Source organism: Acomys minous, assembly GCF_964271855.1.
Source record: "Acomys minous genome assembly, chromosome: 8".
Taxonomy (NCBI): domain Eukaryota; kingdom Metazoa; phylum Chordata; class Mammalia; order Rodentia; family Muridae; genus Acomys; species Acomys minous.
This window is the reverse complement of record NC_140489.1, coordinates 111,231,865-111,258,322: the sequence shown is the minus strand read 5'-3', so window position 1 is coordinate 111,258,322 and position 26,458 is coordinate 111,231,865. Positions and strand designations below refer to the sequence as shown.

At 41.2% G+C, this 26,458-nt stretch overlaps 1 protein-coding gene across 1 annotated transcript in view; it reads left to right on the top strand.

Moving 5' to 3' along the window:
* The first annotated feature begins 4,211 nt into the window (after positions 1 to 4,211).
* Positions 4,212 to 26,458, top strand: part of PRKD3 (protein kinase D3) — a 68,868-nt gene continuing 46,621 nt past the window's right edge. The window contains exons 1-2 of the mRNA XM_084793270.1: positions 4,212 to 4,385; positions 11,069 to 11,945. Of these exons, the coding sequence (XP_084649396.1) occupies positions 11,658 to 11,945 (288 nt within the window). The 5' untranslated portion in view covers positions 4,212 to 4,385; positions 11,069 to 11,657. The remainder of the gene's footprint in view (positions 4,386 to 11,068; positions 11,946 to 26,458) is intronic.

Here is a 26,458-nt window from a genome sequence, read left to right as displayed (position 1 = left end):
CAAATGATCATCTTTTTTACTATATGCTCTTGTAAATGCATACACTGTGTTATCACTGCTATTACTTATAAAATTAAATGGAAAAACATATAAAGCTAATAAAAGTATAAATAATGAAAATAAAGAGGTTATGTGGGATAAACAGAGAAATATATATATGAGATAATGAATTTATCTGACGCAGGGCTAGTGTGCAGTTAATGGTGGTATTATTAATAGCCTTTGAACCAATCAATTTGGACTTGGTTAGAAGGTGGTAAGGAACTGTTGCAGAGTTTATTATATGATATTTTAGGACTATAAGTTGATTGTACTGATAATCATAACAATGAAAAAGTTTTTCAATTCAATAAAATGAATTTTCAATTCAATTTTTAAAAACTGGCACATATTTTAAACCCAGAGGCAGGTGGAACTCTGAGTCTGGGGCCAGCTTGGTTTACATACATGAGTTCCAGGACAGCCAGGGCTATAGAGAGAGACCCTGTCTCAAAAACAAAAAACAAAACAAAAAACCCCAACCAACAAAAATTTACTAAGCCCTGTGCTAAATGATGAATGAATAAAAATAAGACATGTTTTTCCACAAGTTCAGGAGAGGCCAGGGGAGATCTGGTCAAAAGTAAAGACACACACACACACACACACACACACACACAAATGTTCTACATAACCGGAGAGTTGTCTATGGGGCAATCAGGAATACAGAACAATTACTGCTTGCAGACTCAGAAATGATGACGGCCGTAACCATTGGGAATGTGTTACCAAGAATGTCATAATTTGAGCTAGTTTAGGAGAGACTAATTAAGTCTGTTGGAGTAACCTGGACTGAGATTGTGGCTAGGATAACTCTGATGGGATCAGGTGAGATCCTGTGAGACTAACTCATCCTGTCTCCACTGATAAAGAGCCTACAACACTTCCCCCATAGTCAGTTTACTAACTCTGTGTTGACACTTGAAGGCTGTATAAAATTTTCAGCTGTGCTCCAAGGTCATGGAAAAAAAAAAAAGACACAAATACAAAATGAGTTTCCAATAACCATGTTCCATAAATTAAACCCAGCTGAGGTTTTGAAAATAATTACTACTTCCTCGAGTAGGTCCTCAGCAAATTGTGTTTTTCTGTATCTTAGATTCTAAACCAGGAAGCTCTGCTCTCTCAAGTCACAACCATGTTGACCCTCTTCACTTGTATTAGGTAGCACGTGTAAATGATTATGTCATTAAGGACAAGAGGGGACATTAAGTGCGGGAACAGAAAGATTTACAACAAAAGTCAAAGAAGAGGAAGAATACAAGCGTCTGTTATCATTAAAAAAAAAAACTGAGATGTCTTGACCATTCAGATTCTGTGTTCTCTTAGGAATAATGAACATTCCTCATGAAAAATAATCTTTATCCCTTAGGACAGGAAGAGAACGTGCAAGAAAATTGTGGTTTATGTTCGTGAAAGACGCATTTTCAGGTACAAAGACAGGCTTAGCCTCAAATGGCCTGTTGAAAGATTTAACTAGAGAAAGCAATTAAAAAGCAGAACAGTGAGAACGCAGGTCAATGAAATATTTATTTGTAAAGTCTATATCTTCACATAAACACTTAAGTCTCTGTAGAGCAGCAGTTAATCCTTTGAGGAAGTTGCTCCTATGAAAAGTACCTGTTTCTTAAAGGGCTACAACAGAAAAGGGAAGTCAAGAGGGAAATGAAGCTGGATGCAAACTCCTCCAAGAGAAATCCTGGGAATCCCACTTAGAGAAGATATTCTCCACTGGACTAAAACATCTGTTGGAAAGCTGAAAGAAAAAAAAAAAAAGCACAGTCGGGCAATGGAACGCTTAAGAAGGTACACTTGAATGAATCTGCTTTTAATCTTAAAGTAAGAGAGTGGTGGAATATCTTCAAACAGTAACACACGCGCGCGCACACACACACACACACACACACACACACACACACTCCTTGTTTGAACCCTCTGTATGTCCCTCTTTTTTAAAAATATTTTAGTCATCTTTGCCTTGAGGATCACACTCAAGAGATTTTACAATCAATTTCAAAATTACCCAATCCATCCGTACCTCACACAGAATTCAGGACAACTATTTTTCTCATATGCGCTATTAACTGGAATTCTTCTTCTTTAAAAATAAAAAACAAAAACAAACAAACAAACCAAAAAAACCCCAAGATTTTTTGCTACAATCCACAGACCCAAAGAAGCTAAGTTACAAGGAAGGCCCAAGGGAAGATGCTTGAAATCTCACTCAGAAGGGGAAATAAAATAGGCACCGGAGGTGGATGGAGGGAGGGAACTGGGTCTGACAGGAGATGGGGAGGGGAGCAGGGGTGAAGATTACGAAGCAGGGAGGGACAGGTGAGGGAATGGAAATTGGAGGTGGGGGGCATCTCTGGGATCTGCCAGAGACCTGGGGGAGGGCAGGCCCCAGGAAGTCTATGGGGGGGTCACCCTAGCTGAGACTCCTGAAGTGACCACCTCTTGTAGCCAGACAGGACTTCCAGTGGAGGGATAAGGACACCAACCCACCCACAAAACCTTCGACCCAAGATGGGTGAGGGACAAAGATACAGCAAAGATTGACGGAATGCCCAACCAAAGACTGGCCCTGCTTGAGACTCATCCCGTGGGTCTGACCCTATCAATGGTACCCTGCTATGCTTGTAGACAGCAGCCTAGCATAACTGTCCTCCGAGAGCCTTCATCCCGCAGCTGATGACAACAGATGCAGAGACCCACAGCCAAACATTAGACTGAGCTCTGGAATCCTATGGAAAGATTGGGGGAAATTTTCGGGGTGGGGAGGGGGGTGTCAGGTACTCCATAAGAAGACCTACAGCGTCAACTGGGCCCGTGAAGGTTCACAGAGATGGAGTGGATGGGTCCCAGGCCACATATATAGCAGATGTGCAGTTTGGCTTTCACGTGGATCCTACAATAACTGGGGCAGGTGCCCTCTCTGACTCTGATGCCGGCCTTTGGAGCCCGTTCCCCTAACTGGGCTGCCTTGTGTGGCCTTAGTGGAAGAGAATGTGCCTAGTTCTGTAGCGACTTAATATACCCATGGAGGACCTCCCCCCTTCTCTGAGGAGGAGAGGGGAGAATGGGAGGGAAGGGGAAGAAGAGGAAGGGGGGGCTGCAATCAGGATGTAAAGTGAATAAATAAATAAATAAACCCATTGAGTTTAATTAGGGCTGTTTGCAAGAGCATGAGTGATGTGTGGGTAAGGCTTTAAGTACAAAGATGTAATCAGACTGACTTAGATGTTGGTGGATGTTGGCAGCTTCCAATTCCAGAGAAATGTCAGAAACTTCCTCCCACCCCTTGCTCCCCCAGCAGAAAAGGATTATACACATTATTGTTGTTTTTAAAGCCTCACAACCTAAGAGATGGGGGTGCAGCCAGTAGCATTGGTGACCTTGTGGGTCTTAGCACATGGGTTCATGTCGGGGTGCCTCACTTATTTCAAATCCAGGACTATCCATCAATATTGTATATCCGGAATCAAAATTAGGTTTATTCTCCCTCTGTTCTTAAAAGCTACCCGTCCTACACATACACACACACACACACACACACACCACTGCTTTCTGCATCCAGAGGAGCTGACTTTAACCTCTCTATGTCAATATATTTTACTTTGAAGGGATAAAATGTCGACGTGGGCCAACTGTGTAGTTTTTGTGACAATGACTGTCAACTGCTCAGATGTTTCTCTCGCATCAAGTATTTATAATTTAACACACAGGGTCTTCTCCTCTCTGAGGTTCTGTGACCATCAAATGCTCTTTTGGTAGTGAGGGCCACACAGAGGAAACACAAAGCATGCAGCGTCTCCAGGTTTACTGTGTCGCAGGTGAAGGGCTCTGGCTGTGTGTCGTTGGGGGTGACCGCAGCCACCGAGAACTTTTGGCAAGAGCGAAGTGGACACGGTCCTCCACGCCGGACACCGCATTCAGATGGTCACCTCTTGCCCCCGACCGCAGTCTCCCGCCTAGCGGACAGCAAAGTGGGTTTTGAGTGCAGCGCGTCACTCGTGCGGCGTGCCTTCCCACCCTCGACGCCCAGCGGGGACCTCACCGGGGCTCAGAGCCTCCCCGACCCCCGCGGGAGCTGGACCCACCACGGCGCGCGGCGGGGAACTACAGCTCCCGGCAGGCCCCGCGCGGGCCGCGCGCCCCCGCCCGCGCGCCCGGGCCCCCCGCCCTCCGGCCTCGAGACGGGACGGGAGGGAGGGAGGGAGGGCAGGAGGAAGGGGCGCGGGCGGCGGGCGGGATCCTGCGAGGTGCGTGAAGCTTCGCTGCCTCCTGCTCCGGGACGCGGACGCTGGCGCGCGCGGACTTTCTCCAGAGCGGCGGAGCCCGCCTCTGTAAGTAGTCGCCTGAGGGAGCGCGGAGCAGACACCGAAAAAAAGTTCGCGCCGCCGCCGCCGCCGCTTTGTTCTCCCGACCCGTCGGGCTGAGGTGGCGCGGCCCCTCCCCCACTGCACGCGGCGGCGGCGGCGGCGGGACTCGGACCCGCGCGGGGCTGGGCGGCGGCCGCGGCTGGGCGGGAAGTCGGGGCGGTGCTCCGCGGGCGGCCAAGTTCCGCGGTCCGCGCGGAGGCCAAGTTGGAGTGGCGCGGCTGCGGGTGACCCACCGCGCCCTGCCCCTCGGGGAAGAGGGGGGGGTAGTGTTCCCGAACCCCGCAAACTAATTCTGCCGCCGCCTGTCCCCCCCCCCGCGGCGCCGTGCGGTGAGCCTCCCCGGTTCTTCGCTGCACTTTTCGTGGTGCCGGGGCTGGAAGGGGCAAGTATCCGGGTTTGGAGGATGGTGACCCCAGTTTCCTGACTGCCTTTACCAGTTGAAGCCTCGCTCCAAGTTGCTCACATTCCCGGGGGCGGGGGGGGGGGGAGCTTTGCCCTAAGGTGAAGCAGCCGCGGGGTGTGAAGCAATTTTTTTTTTATTTTTAAGTATACACCACAATACTTGATTGCGTGTCGGATATTTTATTTCACTCCATCGAAATCAGAAGTATAGGCCGTGCTGTCTGCAAGCACGAATATAAATCAGGCGACAGGCGACCTGCAGACTTTTTCCGTACACAGATTGATGGCATGGACGTAACTGTCCCTTCAACCACGCCCGTCCCCACAGGAAATAAGACTTATCGGTGTCATCTTTGATTAAAGAGGATAAGTTACAACTCCAAGTAGTGCGTTGTAGGACAGGGCCTTTAAAACCCGTAGGCACAAAACGAAGCGCAGACTTTAAAGCGCCTTCATCTGTAACCTGGGAAAACGTTGTTACGCTAAAAAAAAAACAAAAAAAAAACCTTTTACTTTGTGCCTAATGTTGCAATTTTAGCAATTTTGATTTTGTTCAGCTCACACTTAAAACTGTTAATGCCAGGAGGGTGGACAAGCCTACAGATTCGCTTCAAGAAGCCTTCCACGAAGTTCCCCAGACTCAGTTCTAAGTAAGATTTGCTCTACATAGGAACACTTCCCCCCCCCACCCCACTTTAGCCAGCAAGTTGTTTCAAGTTTTTGTAAAAGCATTATTTTAAAACGTTTCATAGGAACCGCCACAGTAAGTTTTGCTTCCCACGATGATATTATAAATGTCATGGGCCTGAGATCATGAGTTTGGAGTCCTTTTTGATAGTCTAGGGCACTTCACACTTAGTGGTGCTAAAATTAAAAGAATTTTTCTTAAATGTGTTTGACAGCTTGATACAATCCTGATCATGCTCATCCTCCCCACTCTCTCTCTCTCTAATACCCCTCCAGCCCCCCACCAGCCCCTTAAAGAATTTTTTTTTAGCGACGAGCCTTTAACCCTGCACATTTTATAAGCTTTCTATTCAATCAGGTGACCTGTTTAGAATAGACATTTCTTTCTGTTGGCGTGTTGTTTCTCTTCTAAGCACTGCTACACACACCAAAAGCCATAATACGTTGAATTTTGAAAGTTAAATGAGTTGAAAATACCTATACAGTAAAAATGGAGGGAAAAATAGTTATTGAAATGAACTTTTCACTGAAGGGACATTGTTCAACGAAATTCTAAAGATGCCCCCCCCCAAAAAAATACTAGCAGTAGTGGAGTTCATGCCTTGTTTTTAAAGGAAACTTGCTCAGATTTTGATGATAATAAATAATTACTTATATATAATTTGAGTGGGCACATAATTGGATTTAATAATCACATCTCTTCTTTGAGTCTCTCGGGTTATGTAATTCAAACTGAACTTGCCTCTTTGGAGCAGTCATTTTAAAAGGAAAAAAATGGGATATGGTACTTAAGAGATGTTTTAGTTTTAATTTCAGTGTAGATAATAAGTTTTCTCCACTTGTGGTTATGTTATAGTGGCCTTGTGTAAGAAGAGCTGATTGGCAATTAGCCAATCAGATTTCTTAGAAACCACTGGCGCAGAGTGGAAGATACCATAGCCCCATACTGCTTTGCCAGGCGACGCTCTAAAATCTGGCTACACTTCTCAGTGCCTGTGCAGAGAACCTGCCTGGTATGCCCTCACCCTGACAGTGGAAGGACTGGGATTCAAATGCCTCCGGCCCAGCTGAGTAGGCTTACAGAGGAAACAATTTAGTGGAGTGCTAAGCTCTTAGAAAGACAGTCTTATATTAATCTGAGGGAATGGTCATGTTTCCGAAATATGCAATAGACTGCCACAGATTGTGAGTTTCAAAAATTCTACAAAAATATGTGAGGTTTTGCACAGTATACAAGCATTAAGCAAAGTCAGACCTTTGTCAAGGTAAAACATAGATATTGAGGTATTGAGGTCAATGTACTGGTTGGCTATGTCACTGAAAAGGCTCACATGTATTTTACATGCTAAAACAATGCATACCGTATACATGCACATGAGGGTTGGGATAGAGCCTTGCACTTTATTAGCATTCCTTACACACAACGCTAAAGTAAACCTGGGCAACTCTTTACTGGGGAGTCAGGCAATTGCTATTACAAAGGAAAAGCATTTTTCCTCTCTTCTCTTTAACATTTACTGAATGCAAACGGGATGCTGGCTATCCTAAATTGTGAGAGCTCCCTTTGCAGTGTTTAATTTGTCTTGTTTCTGGTGACTCCTCTTGTTTCCTTGTTTCTTTGAAGAGGCCTTCCCTGAGACCCTGCTGAAATTTAAGACTCCTGGGCATATCACTCTGGTGTATCTCATAGTTTGTAATTACCCAGCTGCTTGTGCAGATGTTTGTTTAAATGTCTGTGAGTTCCAGAGAAAGCAGTGGACATGTCTCTGTCTGCTGCTGCTGCTGTGTAACTTCGGTGTCTCTCTTAGCAGTGTGGCAAACACTGAGTGTTCCCTTGGTGCACCCTGAATGAAACTCCTGCTTTGGAGCTTCTAGTTAGAGCCTCAGCTTCTGACACCGTGAAGTTATAACTCAGCCAAGCCACCTAACCTCCAAGGGCCTTGTTTGACATTGTCCATGATGACTGGGCCCTGAGCTCAGAACATCTTTTGATTCTATTCAGTGGTGACAGAGTTTGTAAGTTGATTTGAATGAGATATGTGACAGCTCCCCAAGAGTGTCTGAAGAATGCCAGCTAAACCGTTAGAAATTCTTGACAACTAGACAATACTGTTCCGGTTTAGAGACTCATAGCTATTAAAAACTGCATATCTGCTTATAAACTATAAAGTTTATAAATTAATAAGATGTGGTATTTGTTAATTATAACCTTATTTTCTATTTGAAGCATAGATACAAAGAAATTAAACAGTTTACCAAAGTTCGTATAAATTAGAACTTAAATTATATTTCTTACAGATCAAATCAAGATCGTAAACAAAACCAGGGGAGAGGAAACGGATGGGATGAGTGGGTGGGAGCTGTTAAAACAGGCTCTTATACTTGTATTCATGCAGAAAGTTTAAAAAAATCACTTTTCTTTCCAAACCTAAAAAATCTGGAACTCTAAACATATGGATTGTAGAATAAAGATAACAGTACTATAGACTGAGGTGTTTGCGGACTAGTGCTCATGGCTTTCCAGTGTCCAGAGGGTTTAGGTTTGTATTAGGCCAGCTGGTCAGCCCGTTACATTCGCAGCACTTACCTGAAGCCTGGGACACATAAACCGCCCGCACGAGTCGCTCCCAGATCAGCACCTCCCCATTTAACTTTACTTTAATTTTATTCTGTTTGCTCAGTTTTGTTCAACCTGAAGATTACATAAGCAGGTCCTCTTTGTCTTTACCCTCTCAGAGCTAATGAAAATACAGGGCTCAGAGTGGTTTGGGGACTTTTCCCTAAGGACTTTACTCATGTCAGTTGACATACAGCAAATTTTCTTACTCCACCGATGATAGCCAACTCGGACTCACACAGCATATTTACAATGGTAGTGGGGGAAATGTTTTTAATACTGTTTTCAGAGGCTGTTAGTCTATAGCAAGTAACCTCTGAACTTCTGCTTTCTCAACGCTAAAATGGGTGGTCATGAGGATTAATGAGGCAACCCATGTTTGGACCGGTGTCTGTCAGACTGTAAGAGCGCAGTGAGGGTTAGCATTACTTTCTCCACTTGACAAGTCCAGTGGTGTTCACTATGCAGTGGTAAGTGTGATGGGCTGGGCATTTCTTGTTCTGTTAAATTTCAGGCTGACATGTAGTCATTATAGTACACCATTCACTGGCTAGTCACAAATCGTTTGAATAGCAGTCTCCTCTCAGATCTGACTAAGGAGTTTCTTTCCTTTAAAAAAAAGGTACTTTATTTGTTTTTATCTGACTTGCATCGGTGTTTGGCCTGAATATGTCTGTGCGAGAGTATCAGATCCTCTGGAGCTGTGCAGTTACAGACAGCTGTGAGCTGTCGTGCAGGTGCTGGGAATTGAACCTGGGTCCCTTGGAAGAACGGCTGGTGTTCTTAACCTCTGAGCCATCTCCTCAGCCTGTGTCTAAGGATGTTTTAAGTTTCTTTGATAGTTTCTGATTGTGCTTACCTGCTTTTCTGTGCTAAGCACTTGAAACTGCTCTCCCCATTCCCAGCCACAGGCACTTCTGTCATGCTGAACTCTTTCTGCAGGGTCATTTTGTAACAGTCATGATTAAACTCGTGCACTGCTTTTGCTGAATGGGATGGCCTGCATCGTGGCCCGGAAACTTTCCCTCACATAAAATTTTAGAATCCCAGCACTCAAGAGGGAGATAGAAAAATTGGAAATTTGAGATCACCCTGGGCTACATGGTGAGTTTGAGGGTGGCCTCAGTGAGATTCAAAAGAAAAGACATTAAAAAATAAAGTCATTTAATTCCTATTCATAAAGTTGGAGTTTCAGTTCTCTGCTTTCATTTGAAAACTGTTGGGAGAAGATAAGCAAGATACAAGTTGAGCAATTCTTTCTGTGTAATCTCTCACCCATAGCAACATCCTCCCCGAACAGTGATTCTCAGTTCCTTGTTATCTTTAAGAAGCAGTAGTTATTGTGGAAACAGCACTGGTAAGAAAGCATGAGACTTGGGTTCTAATCCCCACTCTGCTTGTTCATAGCCATGTGATACTACGCACATTGCTTTATCACCCTGTGATTTGGTCTTCTTGTCTACAAAAATGATATGTTTATTTCAAAAAATATCATGAGACACATTAATGACATTACTACCAAGTGCTATAAAATAGAGGATTGCTATCAGTGCTTGTGTTTTCTTTCTTTCTTACTTTCTTTCTTTTGTTTTTTTTGAGACAGGGTTTCTCTGTGTAATATTCCTAGCTGTCCTGGACTCGCTTTGTAGACCAGGCTGGCCTCGAACTCACAGAAATGTTCCTACCTCTGCTTCCCTAGTACTGGGATTAAAGGCATGTGCCGACATGCCTGTACAGTTCTTCTATCTTTAAAAGTTATTTTTAGATTAATTTTATTCTGAATTTTCTCATTTGTATTACTGTTTCTGTACAGCTTTGTTCTTCCATCACTTACTTTAATTTTGCTCCATATACTCTTCTGTATACACACTTTGGATGCTTTGATTTTTCATCATTTTAATTATTAATGGCTACAAAGGATTTAGAAGGATTCATCTCTTGTGAGCTATTTCATTCAGCCATGAAGGGTCATGCCTGTTTTTTCTTCCTTTCTTTCTTTCTTTCTTTCTTTCTTTCTTTCTTTCTTTTTCTTAATTTTATGAACTGTGTTTTCCTAAAAACTATGATGCATCATTTACTGTATGTGGTGTGCTTTTCCTTAATGTTAGAAATCCATTAATGATGAGTTCACTTTCTCCTGTGTTTCATAGTTTATCAGCTGTCATGGTTCCTCGTTGACTCCAGTATATCCCCTTTTGTTTCTTCAGACTTCTGGATGGTATTTGTCCACAAAGCAGTACAGGGTTCATATTTTGGCAGGATTTGACTCTTTTAGAAGGATGGCAGCACTGGGAATCAAACTTAGGGCCTTGTACTCACTACTGAGCTATATTCTCACTAGATTCTTCATATATAAAAACATAAAAGACGGCATAAGCTTTCCTGTATTGGGAAATTATTTTATATATATATTTTTAAGGCTAGGGTTGTGAGTGTTTTCTGTCTGTAATGTTTGTTTTACTTTTCCTCTTTTGTCCCTTCTGTCTTTCTCAGATTTTTACAATCATAATTGAATTGTATAATTTGTGGGAAAAGTACTTGATTTTCATAAATTTATAATGCAATAAATTATGAGTGGATGCAGTAATATGTGTCTCAGTCTTAGCTACTCGGGAGCTGAGCCAGAAGGATCTCAAGAGCCTAGGAGTTCAAGGCCAATCAGGGCAACATAGTAAAATCTTATCTCCAAAAAAGAATATGTTACCTAACCTGCCCCACCCCACCCTGCACACACACAACCAGGAGTTAGAGGTAAGGGACAAGGCTATTATTTTAAGTGAGAATCTGTCTCTGAAATTATAACATTGTGATAACTAAAGTAAAAAATGACTACCCACTAAGTTCTATTTGTGAATTTTTAAAATCCCACCAAAAATTATCAGTAAAAAAAACTATAAGGATTCTTATAAAGCATTAAAACCCTTTTAAATTTTTCTTCTAGGTTGACAGCATTTCCGAAGGCACCAGTATTTCTCTGTGGACCCATTCATCAAAGAAATATGCTTGTACTATTTTTAAAAGCTTTTTTACTTCATCAGAGGAAAGTTCACCCTCCAAGATGGAAATGAGTACATGTGAGAGGGTTGTTTAAGGTGTGACCGTTTGAGGCATCCCATCAATCCCTGGAGAAATAGATTATCTGAAACTACTTTTAACCAGGAATATTTTGTATCTTGACACAAAGCAACTGTATTCAATTCATATTTTCTGAATTGAAAAGCAAAAAACAAGAGCAGATTTAAGTAAATGAAGATGTTTCATAAATAAACAGTATCAACTCTGTTCTTCTGACGATGATGGTTATGTAAAGTGGGTTACAGATCTGGGTGTAGCCCTAAAGACAAGATACTTGATGGGACTGATGGTGAGAGCGATAGGACACTTTGTGCATTCAACTCTCAGCGGCAGAATTTGTCGTCATCGGCAGCTTTCATCGAAATCCAGAAGTGCAGTCATTTTTTTATTGCTGTTACTTTGAAAACTTCCTCGAAACTAGTTGACGACTAGTTATAAAGATTCAAGGAAGGCAGATGTCTACAAACAATTCCCCTCCTTCAGCCCAGAAGTCTGTGTTACCTGCAGCTGTTTCTGCTGGGCTTCCAACTCCTTCTCCGTGTTCAAGTCCCAAGACAGGACTCTCAGCTCGGCTCTCTAATGGCAGCTTCAGCGCCCCGTCACTCACAAACTCTAGAGGCTCAGTACATACTGTTTCATTTCTACTTCAGATCGGCCTCACACGAGAGAGTGTTACCATCGAAGCCCAGGAACTGTCCCTGTCTGCTGTCAAAGACCTCGTGTGCTCCATTGTTTATCAGAAGGTACTGTGCAAGCTATTTATATCAATAGGGGTTTTTTTCCTAATTAATATTGTTTCTCACACATCTCTATAATGTATGTGTGAAACAATGAAATAACACATTTGAACTCATCAGTAATTTTCTCCTGATTTTGAGCAGTGTTCTGACTGTGAGCCAAAAAGTCTGAAGTTGCAGTGTCTACCCGAAGGGAACTTAGTATCACAATTATAAAATATATCACTTACCCCCAAAGGAGTGTCATTTTACAGTCTAGGGGCCGCTGATATTTGATTTCAGAGAAAAAGGTAAGAGGTCAGAGGACATTATGACATTGAGGTAACTTATTAAAAAGGTGGGACACCATAGTTGCTGAGTCCAGTGTCCACCTCAACCTTGAGTTTGCTTCGTTTTGCCCTCATTTTTACCCTTGCCTTTTCTGTGGATGCTGATGATTTCTCATAGAGGAAGTTCAGAAACTACCTAGGCTATCATTTAATACAGACGCGCACTCTCTCTTCCTCTTAAACATGTATTCAGTTTTGAATATATGACAGGTTGTTGAAGGTGATTGTTTATCATATTGCCCTATCCCGCGCTGTCTTCTGATGAATCTTGGCACAGTGGATAAGATAATATGTTTTCTACTTATGAGTTATTTATACAGATTATATTAATTGGTTTTGTTTTATTTTTAATGGATAACCACTTGTTTCAAACAAACCTGTAGACTTTCTATATGCAAAAAAAATTCTCTTGTGGCTGTGAAAGTGAAAGTTTATCAAGTGCTTGCTTCACAAGCATGAGGCTGTGTGTTTTTAGCCCCCGCTATAAAGCTAGGTTCAGCAGTGTGCACCTGGAGTCCCCGCACAAGGGAGGTGGAGACATGTCAGCGGTGACCTTGGAGTCAGTGAGCTCCAGCTTTGATGAGAGACCCTGCCTCAGCCAATCAGGTGAAGAGTGAATGAGGAAGAGAAGCAGAGCCAATCCTTGGCCTGCGTAAACGTAGAGGCATACACATGCACAGAGGCGTACACAGTCTCTCAGACTGATAACTTTGGATTTCAGCTCCTCATCTTTTGTTTTCCTTCCAATGTTTTATATGGTTTGCCATTAGCTTCTATTTAAAAGTAGTTAGCAGTCTAAACGCATGCTAGTGTTTGATAATGGCCTGTGGCCTTATGTTTTAACGGTGACTTACTGGTGTGAATATGGCCTAAAGTAAGAGTGACTTTAGATCTGCAGAGTTGTTGATTTGTTTCCGTGTGTATTTACTTAGAGTAATGTATTTGATTTTGAGATGGATGTTTTACTGTTGCCTGGGCTGGTCTTTGGACTCTTGGGGTCTCTGCCCCAGTTTTCATTATCTGGACACACCGCCTTGCCCAGCACCGTCTTTCATTATATACCACATACATTTCTCACACGTACTTTTGTAGCTATTTTGTAATCTTTTTAACTTAAAGGTAATGTTTAAACTTAAGCATAACTTCTCTTGAGAGCATAGGAATTTATAATCTGTGTTTTGCTGAACTCTGTTACTCCTTTTTCAACATTTAGAATTTTTACTTTTGTTTTTTTTAATTGATAAGAATATGTTTTGATATATTTATCATGTACAGCATTTTAAAATGTGGATACATTGTATAATGGCTAAGTGTGCTAGCTAACTTGATTTATTTCTGGTCGTTTGCCTACTTGGATGAGCTCATTTACTTCTTACATTTATACTGATTCTCCATAGGGTTGTTACAGCATCGGCTCTATGATTTATCTACAGGATTACTTTGGGCAAGTGATCTTACTTGTTTGAATAAGTTTCCAGGCCTGCCGTGTCACTGAGTTGGGGTGGTTTCCAGTCTCTAATTATAGCTGTGAGATCTGGGTCTTCTCTGCAGGTGGCAATAAATGAGAAAGGAGTCTTGAGTGGTAGATCCCAGCTTAGATTCTGGGATTTTATAGATACTTGCATGGGTCCCTAACTCACTTTAGATTTGAAAAGGCTGTGTCAGAATTTCTTAGCTTCTGTCTTGTCTTAGAGATCTTGCTTTCTAGCTATCCATTTAGTTTCCTGTGTATGTACAGTTTCAGGTTCTGAAATATTTATGAGTGGTACTTGTGACTATCTGAACCTCTAAGGAAAGATGGTGTTTAATACTCATACTTTGGGTACCCAGGTTATCTCTCAAATTAGTAGAGGTGATAATTCCTCCTCTGTAAATAAATGCTTTAGATTTTTAAAATAATAAGGTTGCTTACATTAATAGTAATTATAGCTCCCATCTGTTGGCTTGTCCGATTCTGTTCTAGCCTCTTTATACATATTCTAATTTTTCACAGCTCCACCATGTATAGGGCCACCTCAGTTACCAAAACAGAAAACTGAAGTTACTTTCCAAAGCCTGTGCTAATAAAAATTCAGAGCTTCCATTTTTTAACTGTTGTGCTCTAGACAGCTGCTTTGATTTCCTATTACTGATCATTGCTCGTTTGTGAAATGCCTTCCAGTTAAAGAGACTGTACAGTCAGTAACCACAGAACCCCGTTCCCTTGACGCTAACTGCCCTTGTGTGCACTGAGGCCTGTATAACTGAAGGAAGAGGCTCCACAACAGCTGATAGTTAAGATGCTAGAGAGGTGACTGGCACTTGATGGCTTCATTTGTAATTACTTGGGTGGTTTGATCTAATGGGCCTACTTGCTCTTCTAGTTTCTATTTTTGATAAGCTCACTTATGTAGAACCTTCTAAAAATAGAAGCTAGTTACATTTTATGGATCAGGTGGACCAGACATTGTCCCTGCCCTTATAGTCTAGCGAGAGAAACATGCTCACTAGTATCAAACATGAGAAGTAGGGCAGGATGTTAAGTAAAAAGTGTTCTTTGTAGGCTGATGAAGTATGTAGATGGCTGAAGCCATACAGAAAATGATATTAAACCTGGGAATATGATAACAAAGAATGAGGGGGTGAGACAGGTATTCTAGACGGAAGGATTGGGATATGCAGACAGGGTAAAGAAACACGGTACGTATTGGAACAAGAGCGATGACTCAGCAGTTATGAGAATATACTGTTCTTCCAAAGGACCCAGGTTTGGTTCCCAGCACCCACATCAGGTGGGTCACAGCCACCTGTAACTCCAGCTCTGGGGAATTGGATGCCTCTGGCTTCCATGGGCACCCCCCATGCGTGGCATACACCACCCTGACACAAACACATAATTAAATGTAAGAGCATCTTTAATTCACTTGTCTAATTGTCTTGGAGGCTTACTGCCTCCGTCTGCTAGCCCTGGAAGCTTCCAGCCTGCATACATCTAGAGTGTGTTCAGCCTGTGAGACTTACTGGTGAATAAAATCACCCTTTGTTGTTCTTTCTGAACTATAGCTGGCTTGTTCAGCTCAGTTGTTCTGGCTCAAGCTCCTTTCCAAGTTGCCTGATTGAATCTGGCTTCTCTCTCAGCCTCTGACTGGTTGCTCTGCTTGGCCTCAAACTAACCTAGCAGTCTGTTCTAATCTTCTGCCTCCTCATTCTCCGGCTTGTTCTCTCTTCAACCTGTCTGTGTAAAACTCTCCTGGTAAAACTGCCTCCTCCCCATCACTCCCTCAGCGCTGTTCTCTTAAGTCCTCTTTTTCCTGTCTTTTTGGTGAGAATTGGGTGTATCCTATCTTTGCCTTATTCTGTCAAATCACATTTGTCACTTTATCTGCCTCTCAATCAGACATCACTTTCCAACATGACTGCTTCCTTCTACAAACTTTACCTCCGTTGCTTGAGATTATAGATATGTGCTAAGGGTGTGTCTGTATTCCAGACTGAGTAGCCTTGTTGCTGGATTAAAAATTCCTCTAAAATTAAAAATAAAATAAGTTATATTAAAAGAAATGTAAGTGCTAACATTTAGTAAGTGCATACTTGGTGCCAGGAGATTTATATGCATTTAATCCACACAGTAGTCTGTGATACATCTGAAACTTTAATGTGCGTGATCTTCACCTGGGAATTCTACTAAGGAGTATTATTTTGATTCATTAGGTTTGTATAGTCACACATTTCTATTACAGTGATGTTGGCAGTCCTTTGCTGTAGACCTTGTCTAAAATTACTTTTTTTGCTGTACTAAGACACAATGACCAACACATCTAATAAAATAAAGCATTTCACTTCTGGCTTATGACTCCAGAGGGTTAGATCCTATGACTGTCATGGCAGGAATCATGTCTGCAGGCAGGCAGGCAGGCAGCAGGCGTGGCAGGCATGGCAGGCGGCAGGCAGGCGTGGCAGGCATGGCAGGCAGGCAGGCATGGCACTGGGCTATCAACTGAGATCTCACATCCCAAGCTACAACCATGAGGCAGAGGGCTAATTGGGAACGGCATGGTTTTTTGAAACCTCAAACTTCATCCCCAATGACACACCTCTTTCAACAAGGCCACACCTCCTAATCTTTACCAAGTAGTTCTACCATCTTGGGACCAAATATTCAAACAAGAGCCTATGGGAGCCATTCTCATTCAAACCACCACAGACCCATAGGCGTACTGAGTTACAGGGGTGTAGGTGATCTTCATTAGTAAAGGAGGAAACGGGAAATTCAAAAAAGAACAATTTGCTGAAAAATCAGAGGTCAAATGTAGGTCTGTCTCAACTCAAAGCCTCATATACTCCTCTCTGCACCCTGCTGTCTTCCCTCAACAAGGAAAACATTCAGAAAACTTGATTCTTCCAAGAGTAGAGCTTTAACTAAGGTGTTGTGTAGCAAAGTGAGATGGTCACATCTGTCTTGAGAGCTTAAAAGGGGCTGGGAAAGTGGCTTAGCAGATAAAAGGTTTTTTTGCTGCCAAGCTGGACGACTTGAGTTTGTTCCTTAAAATCCATAGGGTGGAAGAAAAATTGACTCCCAGAAGTTACCCTCCCGCTTGGAAACACACACACTCACATGCACAAATGAAATAAAGTTTAAAAACCTTACAGTTATTTTAAGATGTTAGATGAGTTAGATATGAGGTTGTGGGTGACAGGGAAAGTACACTGAGTGAAACTTGCCATCCCTTTAACTATAAGGACAGTGCAGAGTGACAGCCAACCCGAGTAACTGTGGGAGTGATGTGCAGATGCCAAGGTGGAAAATCCAGGTGTTGCAATTTATTTTCACCAAACTCTGATAAGGTTCCAGTGTTCTAGAAATTTCCAGGAGGACTGAAGAAGTATTCTTGTACTTTAGGGTTTTGCAGGGTTATACACTGGGACTCTTGTGCTCTGCCTGACTGGAGTGTAGTTTCTTTTAGAAGAATTTCCCATCTCTGTAGTTCTCTTGTTAGCAAGACTAAAAGGGTTAGAATAACTTTTCAAGTTCTTAGTTTGGAGGACCTGAAAAGAAACCTCTAACAGAGAAATAAGCCCACAAGACCACTACCCTGTTTTAAATTAGGAAAGAACTTCTTAGATTATTTTTTCATTTGGGGCATGTTTGAGATTTTGAAAATAGGTATTTAATATAGTAACCGTAAAATATAGATCCCATCTCAGTTCTATTTTTTTTCTTTTTTTTTCTTTTCCAGTGTTAACAGTATGTTAGGAATAATTAATTTTGTAATAAAAGATTAAAATTTTATCTTAGATAAAAGAGATGTAATTTGTAAGATTTTTTACAGAATACTGATAAAAGGAAAAAAAGATTATTTTAAGTTCAAAGCCTACCAAAAAAAGGATTTCTTTAGGGAAAGTTGTATTGATATATTAATAATGTAACAAAGCATACAGTAGTACAGACTGCCATATGTATACATGCAGGCATATATGCATGTGATACACATTAAAAACAATTGAATATTTTTAAAGCAATGATTTTTATATTGCCTTATTTTCTGGCACCTTTAGGTAAAAGTGTGGGTTGCGGTATATATGTTTTTATATTTTTCTCTCTTGAGCTATTTCAAAGATCCTGTTTTTTAAAATTTGTTTATCCTATGTGTGTATCTGAGTGTTTGTATGTACACTACATGCATGCAGTGTGCTTGCAAGAAGAGGGCATGGATGCCCCAGAATTAGAATTACCTGTGGATTCGAGCTACCTGATGTGGGTGCTAGAGAGTGAAGTGGCTTATCTTGGAAGAGCAGCAAGTGCTCTTAACCATAGAGCCGTCTTCTCAGCCCCCTAAATAGTATTTTTATAAGACAGATTTGAGATACAATATAACTGTAATAAACTCCATTATTTTTAAGTTCATGAGTTTGATCAGCTTCAACAGTTGCATACAGTTACATAATTCCTCCCATTCAAGATATAAATCATTGCTATCACCCTAGATTATCTTCTTGCACTTCCGCAGGCTCTTCCACCCACTTCTGCCCCAAGCAACAACTGCTCTACTTTCTTTAACTGTAACTTAAACTTGTCTGGGTGATCTTATAGATAAGTGAGATAGATAATCTATGCGGTGTTTGGTTTTTGCTGTCTCTCACATAGCAGCATTTTTTAAATTAATAATATTTTATTTCTATAGTTCTTTACATTGCTGAATTAGTCTATTATATTAGATGTGCCTTAATTTCTTTGTTCATTGATGTACAATAGAATTGCCTGCAATTTTGGTGGTTATGAGTAAAGGTGTTCTCAGCGTTCTCATACAGTCCCAATTACAACATGTCAATATATGTTGGTCTTTGTATGCCTACTTAGAAGTGTAGTGGCCAGGTAATTTAATGGGACTGTGTTTGTGATATCTTTTTTGGGGGGTGGGTTGAGACAGGGTCTCTCTGTGTAGCCTTGTCTGTCCTGGACTCACTTTGTAGACTGATGTTCAAAGGTAGCTGTACACTTTCCATACCTAGAAGCTCACACTTGATATCAGGAGCCTTTTTAATTTAGCCAGTCTGGTGGCTGTATAGTCATACCTTCTTCTGATTTTAATTTGTATGTGCTCGTGGACATATCTGCCATTTATGTTTTCTTTGGTGAAGTTTGTACATTCTGTGTACTGACTAGTTTTTTGTCAGCTTACCCTAACTAGAGTTACCTGGGAAGAGGGAGCCTCCATTGAGAATTATCGTCCTCTGATTGGCCCGTCTGTGAGGCACTAATAATTGATGTGGGAGGGCCCAGCCTGCTTTGAGTTTTTGAAGAAAGCAAGCTAATCGAGTTATGGGGAAGCAAAAGCAGCTTTCCTCCATAGTTCCCACCCTGACTTCTCTCAATGATGGACTATGGGATGGATAAGCCAAATAAATAATCCCTTAGACCATCATGGTCTCAGCTTCAGCTCTGCCTCCATGTTCCTGCCTTGACCTCCTCCATGATGGGTTGACTGTAAGCTTCACAGTGAAATAAGCCCTTTTTCTCCCGAGGTTGCTTTTGGCCATGGTGTTCATCACAGCACTAGAAAACAACCTAAATATAGGAATGAATGAATTTTAGTTTTCCAGACCATTAGCAAAAATTATACACTGTTCTGTTAACATCTCTGTAAGTCTGTAGTATCTCTAGTGAAACAATCATTCCTGGTATTGTTCAATGCTGGTTTTTCTTAATTTTTTATTTTCCCTTGATTTCTTTGGCTCATAGTTTACAAATCTTGCTTTCAGTGAACTAGCCTTTAGTTTAATTGATTTTTTCCCCCTGTATTGTGGCCTGCACCTTAAGTGCAGGATGGGTGGAAAAAAGACAGATCCCAGGGACTCACTGGCCAGTCAGCTAGCTAAATGAGAAGTCCCATGTTCATGTAGAGACTGCGTCTCAACAAAGAAGGTAGGGAGGTGATTGAGGAGGAAGTGTGGCCTCCACACACGTCCATATGGGCAAGCGCATAGACACGCACGCACGCAGGCGCGCGCGCGCGCGCACACACACACACACACACACACACACACACACACCACACACACACACAGGGAGGAAGGGCAGTTTCAATTTGTATAACTTATTGATGTTTGCCTTCTAATGTATAATTCTCCATACACTACTTTGTAAATATTACATATTGTCGTAGTTTCTTATTCTTGTGATGAAGCACCACCACAAAGCAGCTTACAGGAGGAAGGGTTTATTTGGGTCTTACAGTTGGAGAGGGATCCAGGAATCCGTCCGGTTGTGGCAGGGAGCATGGCAGTGGAGCAGCAGCTGAGAGCTCACATCCAGATCCACAAACAGGAAAGAGGAGGGAGTGCAGCGGGGACCGCGGCAGGAAGCGTTGAAAGCATCAAAGGCTACCCCTGTGACACACCTTCTCTGACAAGGCCATACTTCCAAATCCCTCCACAGCCAACTGGGACCAAGTACGCAAACATGAACCTCTGGGTGGGTAGGGAAATGGGGAGGATCTGGGAGGAGAAAAACATGATCAAACTATATTATATGAAAGGGATTTAATAAAAATTACTTTTGTACATATATTTATGATTTTTACTTATTAGGATTAATCTTTATGTGTATGTATCTGTATGAGTATGTGCTACATTGTGTACATAGGTCCTGTCAGAGATTCAGAGAGGCCAGTGGATTTACTGCAGCTGGAGTTGTATTGCAGGCAGAGGAGAGCTTACCTGACAGATTCTGGCCACCAGACTCTGAGGAGGAGCAAGTACTCAGCACCGCTGAGCCATCAACCTCACCCACATTTTAGATTTTTTTAAGCTTTTGTTATAGGTACCAAAATTTCAAGATATTTTTCTTTATTTGTGGTAATTATATCTTGTTCTGAATTTTTGGTATTAATATAACTATTTTTGTTAGTGTTTACACTGTCATATCTTTTCACATGATATATGTGTGCATATATATGTACATACATACATGCAAGCCTCTCTGTCTTCATTTATAATTTTTGTAGGCTTTATAGTTGATTGTATGTTTCAAATTTATTTTGTCAACTACTACTTAAGTGTTAAGATCACTCATGTTTAATACAGTTTTCAGTATAGATTCCTTAGATATACAAATTTCCCCTACTTATAAAGGTTTTACTTAGAAGTTCTCAACTTCACAATAAAACAAAAGCAGTACATATACAGTAGAAAATATACTTTGAATTTTGAAATTTGTGCATTTCCTGGTTTATAGTACAGTACAACACTTTAACAATGCTAGGTGCTGGCAGCTGCTAGCCAGCCTAAGGGTGCACATAACCCTGCAGTGTACTGAGGTGGTGAACTCTATGTTTGGGGGGGCGCGAGGTGAATTAATGCATTCTCAACTTAATAGTTCCAGCCTATTAGAAGTTTACTAGGAGGTACTCTGTCAATCAAGAAGTGGGTGGGGGGGGGGGTTATGAGAGAGAGACAGAGAGAGAGAGAGAGAGAGAGAGAGAGAGAGAGAGAGAGAGAGAATTCCTTCCATTCTTAGACTTTTCTGCCTTCTTTTAATTATGTCCTACATTTCCATTTTCTCTCCTGCTCTGTTTTGCTTGGGTTTTGTTTGGTTTCCTTTTAGCACTTGCTCTAGTGCAAGGGTCAGCCATCTACATCCTTTGACCAAATCTTGCTATCTTAGTTTCATTTCCTGTTGTTGTAATAAAGTCCCCTGACTTACGAAGGAAGGCTTTATTGCCTTACAATTCCAGGTGCCGGCCCATCATTGTAGGGAAGTCAAGGCAGCAGGAACTTAAAGCAGCTGTTCAGGTTACGTCCACAGTCAAGAGCAGAAGGTGGTGACGTAATGCTGCGTGCAGTGCCCAGCTCATTGTCCCCACTCCTACCCAGTACAGGATGCCCTGCAGAGAGCGGCTCCACGGTCTGTGGTGTGGCCTTCCCATCTCAGTTTAATAAAGATAACCTCCTGCAGACAAGCCCTGCTGCCCGCTAATCTACACAGTCCCTTATTGAGCCTCCTTTCCCAGGTGAATGTAGATTTTATCAAGTTGACAATTAAAGTGTAACCATCACACTGGCCCGCCATCTGCTTCTGTAGGTCTGTTGAAGCACAGCATGCTTATTCATTTACGTAAGGTCTGTAGCATATGGCCCTCTCAGCCTCAAGTATTATCTGGTTTACAGATGTCTAAAATTTTTTATTCTAGTTTGATATAAACATTTTAAAGTTAGTCTAGAAGATGCTGTGTGCCCTGTCCTTCTCTTCTGTGGCCCTATGGCCATGTACTCTGTCCTGCATACCTTCCGTTCTCATCATTCACAGTAGTCGTTCTACACAGAGTTACACAAACGCTGAGTTAGCATTGCAGACCTGTTGTGCCTCATGTATAGGGTAGGTTCCTTAAGCTTTTCTTCACAGTACTTTTGTCAGCCAAGAAATACACTATTTTATGTATGACTCTGTCTAAGATTGCTTTACTCAACATGCATTGTTGATTCAACAGCATTTTTCTCAAAGCCCATAGCACTGGGACACCTGCCTGAGTAATGCATATTTAAATCAGCCAGCATTCAGAACCTGTGATCTAATGCAAATCAATACATTTAAACAGGTAAAAGACAGTATGAAGATACTTTTAAATATTTAAATTATATATTTATTGTATGAAGTTGACAGCTCATTTTCTGTACACCAGAAAAGGAATGTTTATTATAATCTTGTAATTCAAAACTTCAGTGACATGTATTTCTACGTTAAAATATAGTTGAATCTAGATAGAAGATAAAAGCTAGGGACTGCTTTCTGTTTGGCAGTCTGTAAAGAGCTAAACAGATGATGCTGTTTTCCTTTGCCTAGATTTCCGTTATCTGGCACTTACTGCTTTAGTTGAATGAGTATTTGTGGTGCCCTTACTTTGTTCACTCACGGTGCTAGATCCTGTGGAGCTCCCAAAATGGGAGGCTGTTTCCCTTCTCCCAGCCATATTACACAAAAGATGAGTTAGTGAGTGTCAGATTAGCATAATAGAAAGTAGTTCATGCTAAGAGCTGAAAGACAGAGTGGTAAAATGACTAGAGCTAGGGATCACTGCTGTCTTACTGGAGAATTGTGGAGCCTGTTTTAAACGTTGGGGTTTGGTTTGGTTTGGTTTGGTTTGGTTTTTTATTTTGTTTGTTTTGTTCTTGCTTGGGCCATCATCAACTGTCGTACTTTACTTGGAGAAATAGACCTCAGATGCTGGTATAGTGCCGTACGTCATTCTCTGGTAGCTCATAGCATGGATAAAAGCAAGATACCATTAACATTTTGGCAGTCAGCAAAAAAGCGGAAACCAGTCATGTATACACATGCAAACTCCTCTTTCTTTTTCATGGTCAAATGAATAAATTTTTGTGATTGTGATTTCTGGCAGTGCTATAAACTTTATGTAAGCTGCACTGAGTTACTCAAGAAGTTCATGGTGACCCCTTCCCCTCCTTACTCCCTGACAGTTAGCAAGACAAACATCTGTGGTTGCTAGCAATGAGCAGGTGACAGAAATATGCCATTGCATCTGTAAGGCATTATTCCTCTCAAAATACAGTGGTGATTCCCACGGCATATGTGTGGTCAGAATTCCCAAGCTTCGGACACCTTATTGGCTCTTTAACTAGGACGTCATGCTCATTGCTACACTGCTTGGATTGTCCCTCCCAGTATTTTTCTCCAGGTCAAGGTGACGACAGCACAAGAAAAAACAAAGCAAGACAAAACACCCAAAGTTTCCTTCTTTAAGTATTGGCATCCTAGATAGCATGCATTTTAATATTTACTGTGCTGAATGTGATTGCCCTTTAACTGGGATGTACCTGTCCTAAGTCTTTAAGCTCTATGAGGTCAGACATCATGTAACCATAATAAACAAACACCCAAATTTTTCTCATTTGAATGAGTGAAGAAACAACTAAGAAACAGCATAATGTCCTACTTAAAAGCATAAATTTTGGTCAAATTGAGATTCATCTCTACCACTTAAAAGTTGTATGTCCAGGCTAGAGAGATGGCTCAGCAGTTAAGAGCACTGACTACTCTTCTAAAGGTCCTGAGTTCAATTCCCAGCAACCACACAGTGGCTCACAACCATCTGTAATGTGATCGGATGCCCTCTTCTAGTCTGCAGGTGTACATGCAGACAGAGCACTGTATACAAAATAATAAATAAATGTTGTGTGACCTTGGTTTCTTATGTGAAAAGTGAGATTGAAATTATTGCTCATTTATGTATGTCTATACACATGTATATGTATCTTAGATTTTTATTATAAAATGCTTTGCCCATTACCTAACATGTAAATGCTAGCTTATCAATATTACTTATTAATTTGCCCTTAGTGGCCTCCAAACACTAAAACAAAAATAACTTAGAACTACTATGACTTGAGACCCTTTCTGTTCAGTATGTAGAACTGGTCAATAGTGATTGACAAATAGCTGAAAACTGCTACCAAGTTAGGTTCATGTTAACTCTGCTTTGTGCTTTATCTGACTACACATGTCAGAATTTTATGCTGTGTAGTGTAGAAGGAAATTGTTTCAGTTGAGCATGATGACAGCCTTATAATCTGTATTCTGAAGGCTGAGGCAGGGGATCTTGAATTTGAGTCTGCTTTGTGAATACATAATGAGACACTCTCAAAAGGTGAGGTGGGGAGGAGAAGGAAAGGGATTTAAAAAAAAAAAAAAAGAAAACAACTGATATCCTCCTAGATGTGTGAATTGCTCAGTTTTCTACTATAGCTTCAAATGCTCCTTTACCAGTGTAGAAAAGTACAGTTTACTGATGCCACTGTGTGATTTCTTTAAGCTTCTTGAGCTGCAGGTGATTGTAAGCTTGTGGTTTGTTAGAAGTACTTCACTGTATTCCTCAGAATATATGGGGATTTTGGGCTTTGGGGGAGGGTAGATTAATGGAAATGATACGTGGATTCAGAACCTCACAAGCTTGAGTTCAGCTGAGTTAGCTAATCACTTACTTACTATGGTTCAGGAGTAGCTGAGTAAATACATTTTTAAGATTTCTGTATACTTAGGACTATTATCACATACAGTGAAGTCAAGGTATTCCAGCATTCATTTTACACCTCCAATGATTAAACTACCAGGAAGAGCCTGTGGAACGAAAAGGGACAGTACCAATTAAGTGAGATCATGTAAGGCCATCTGATATCATAAGAGGGACAGAAAAAGTAACCAAAAGTTCATAAATAAGTCATTAAGGAAAAGGGAGTCAGGTGGGACTGGAGAGATGGCTCAGCAGAGCACTGGCTGCTCTTCCAGAGGACCCAGGTTCAATTCCCAGCAACCATGTGGCGGCTCCCAGCTGTGTGTAACTGTAGTGTCAGGGGATCCAAAACCCTCTTATGATCTCCAAGGACACCCGCCACCCCTGTAGTGCACAGACATCCATGCCGGTAAAAGACCCATACACATAAGATAAGATCATAATAAAGAGAAAGGGGATAGAGAAAGGACTTAACAGTTAAGAGTGCTTCCTGCTCCCCCAGAGGACCAGAGCTTGTTTCCCAGTATCTCCAGCTCTGGGAAATATGACACCTTCTTCTGGACTCTTAAGGCGCCAGCACACACTTGGTGTACACACACACACACACACACACACACACACACACACACACACACACACACCACACTCATGCACACAACACATAAAATAATAATGAATCTTTAAAAAAAGACTTTAGAAAAAATAGAACTTATTGATAATTATCTCAAGAGGTATAAAAAAATTTTAAACTTTAAAAAATATTTTTAAAGTCTTTTAAAATGTGACATGAATGTTTTGTCTTTTAAAAAGAAAGCTGATAGTAAATAAATTTTTGTTTCCCAATTTTTTTTGAGGTTAAAGATCTTATTGGATTTTTTTTCCCTTGCCTTGACAGCGTTAGAAATTAATCTGATGTTGTTCTAAAGTCTTAACTCTTTTAAAATCTAGGCTCTTAAGCGTAATTTTAAAAATCTGAGACATAGAAAGGAAACTGCAGTAATTGGGAGTTAAATACTACTTAACCGGGAATTAGAAGAACCTGATATGTTTATTTTAGGTTTATGCAAAAAGGGGTCAGGGTTTAAAAAACAACAAAAACTTCTTAAAGGGGTCATTTTCCCCTAAATTGACTTTTGAAAACCAGTTTTAAATGTTGTAGGGGCTTAATGCTGACATTCACCCCTAAACCTCACCATCCATGATCTGTGTGGTTCATTCTTGGAATCCTGAAGTTCCAGAGAGCATAAATAAAATGCACAAACTGGAGTCACAGGAAAATCAGTGTAAAATGGTGTTGCCTGACATCTCGGCAGTAGGGTAACTCTCTTAAGTCAACAGACCATAATGTCAGCCATAAAAATAATAAGGCAAAATTAGATACTATATTTTTAAGTCTTCTTGAAGTTGCTTTAATTGCTGCTAAATGATACTGCTTTTTTGCTTAGAGATAAAAACAAAAAACAAAAATTGACCTCCTTGAAGGCAAAGTTGACTGTGCATCATAGATGTTAACAGCAGGCATTCATCTTGAGTCAAGGTGTGCAGAGTGATCCATGTTGGACATACTGAGTTCTTCAGGTTCCAGAGCTGTGGAGCACATAGATACTAGATTCATAATTTTTTTGTGGTTATTCTATATTTCTAGAAAATTCTTAGCATCAAGGTGGAAATGTTTCTTGTGGTTTGT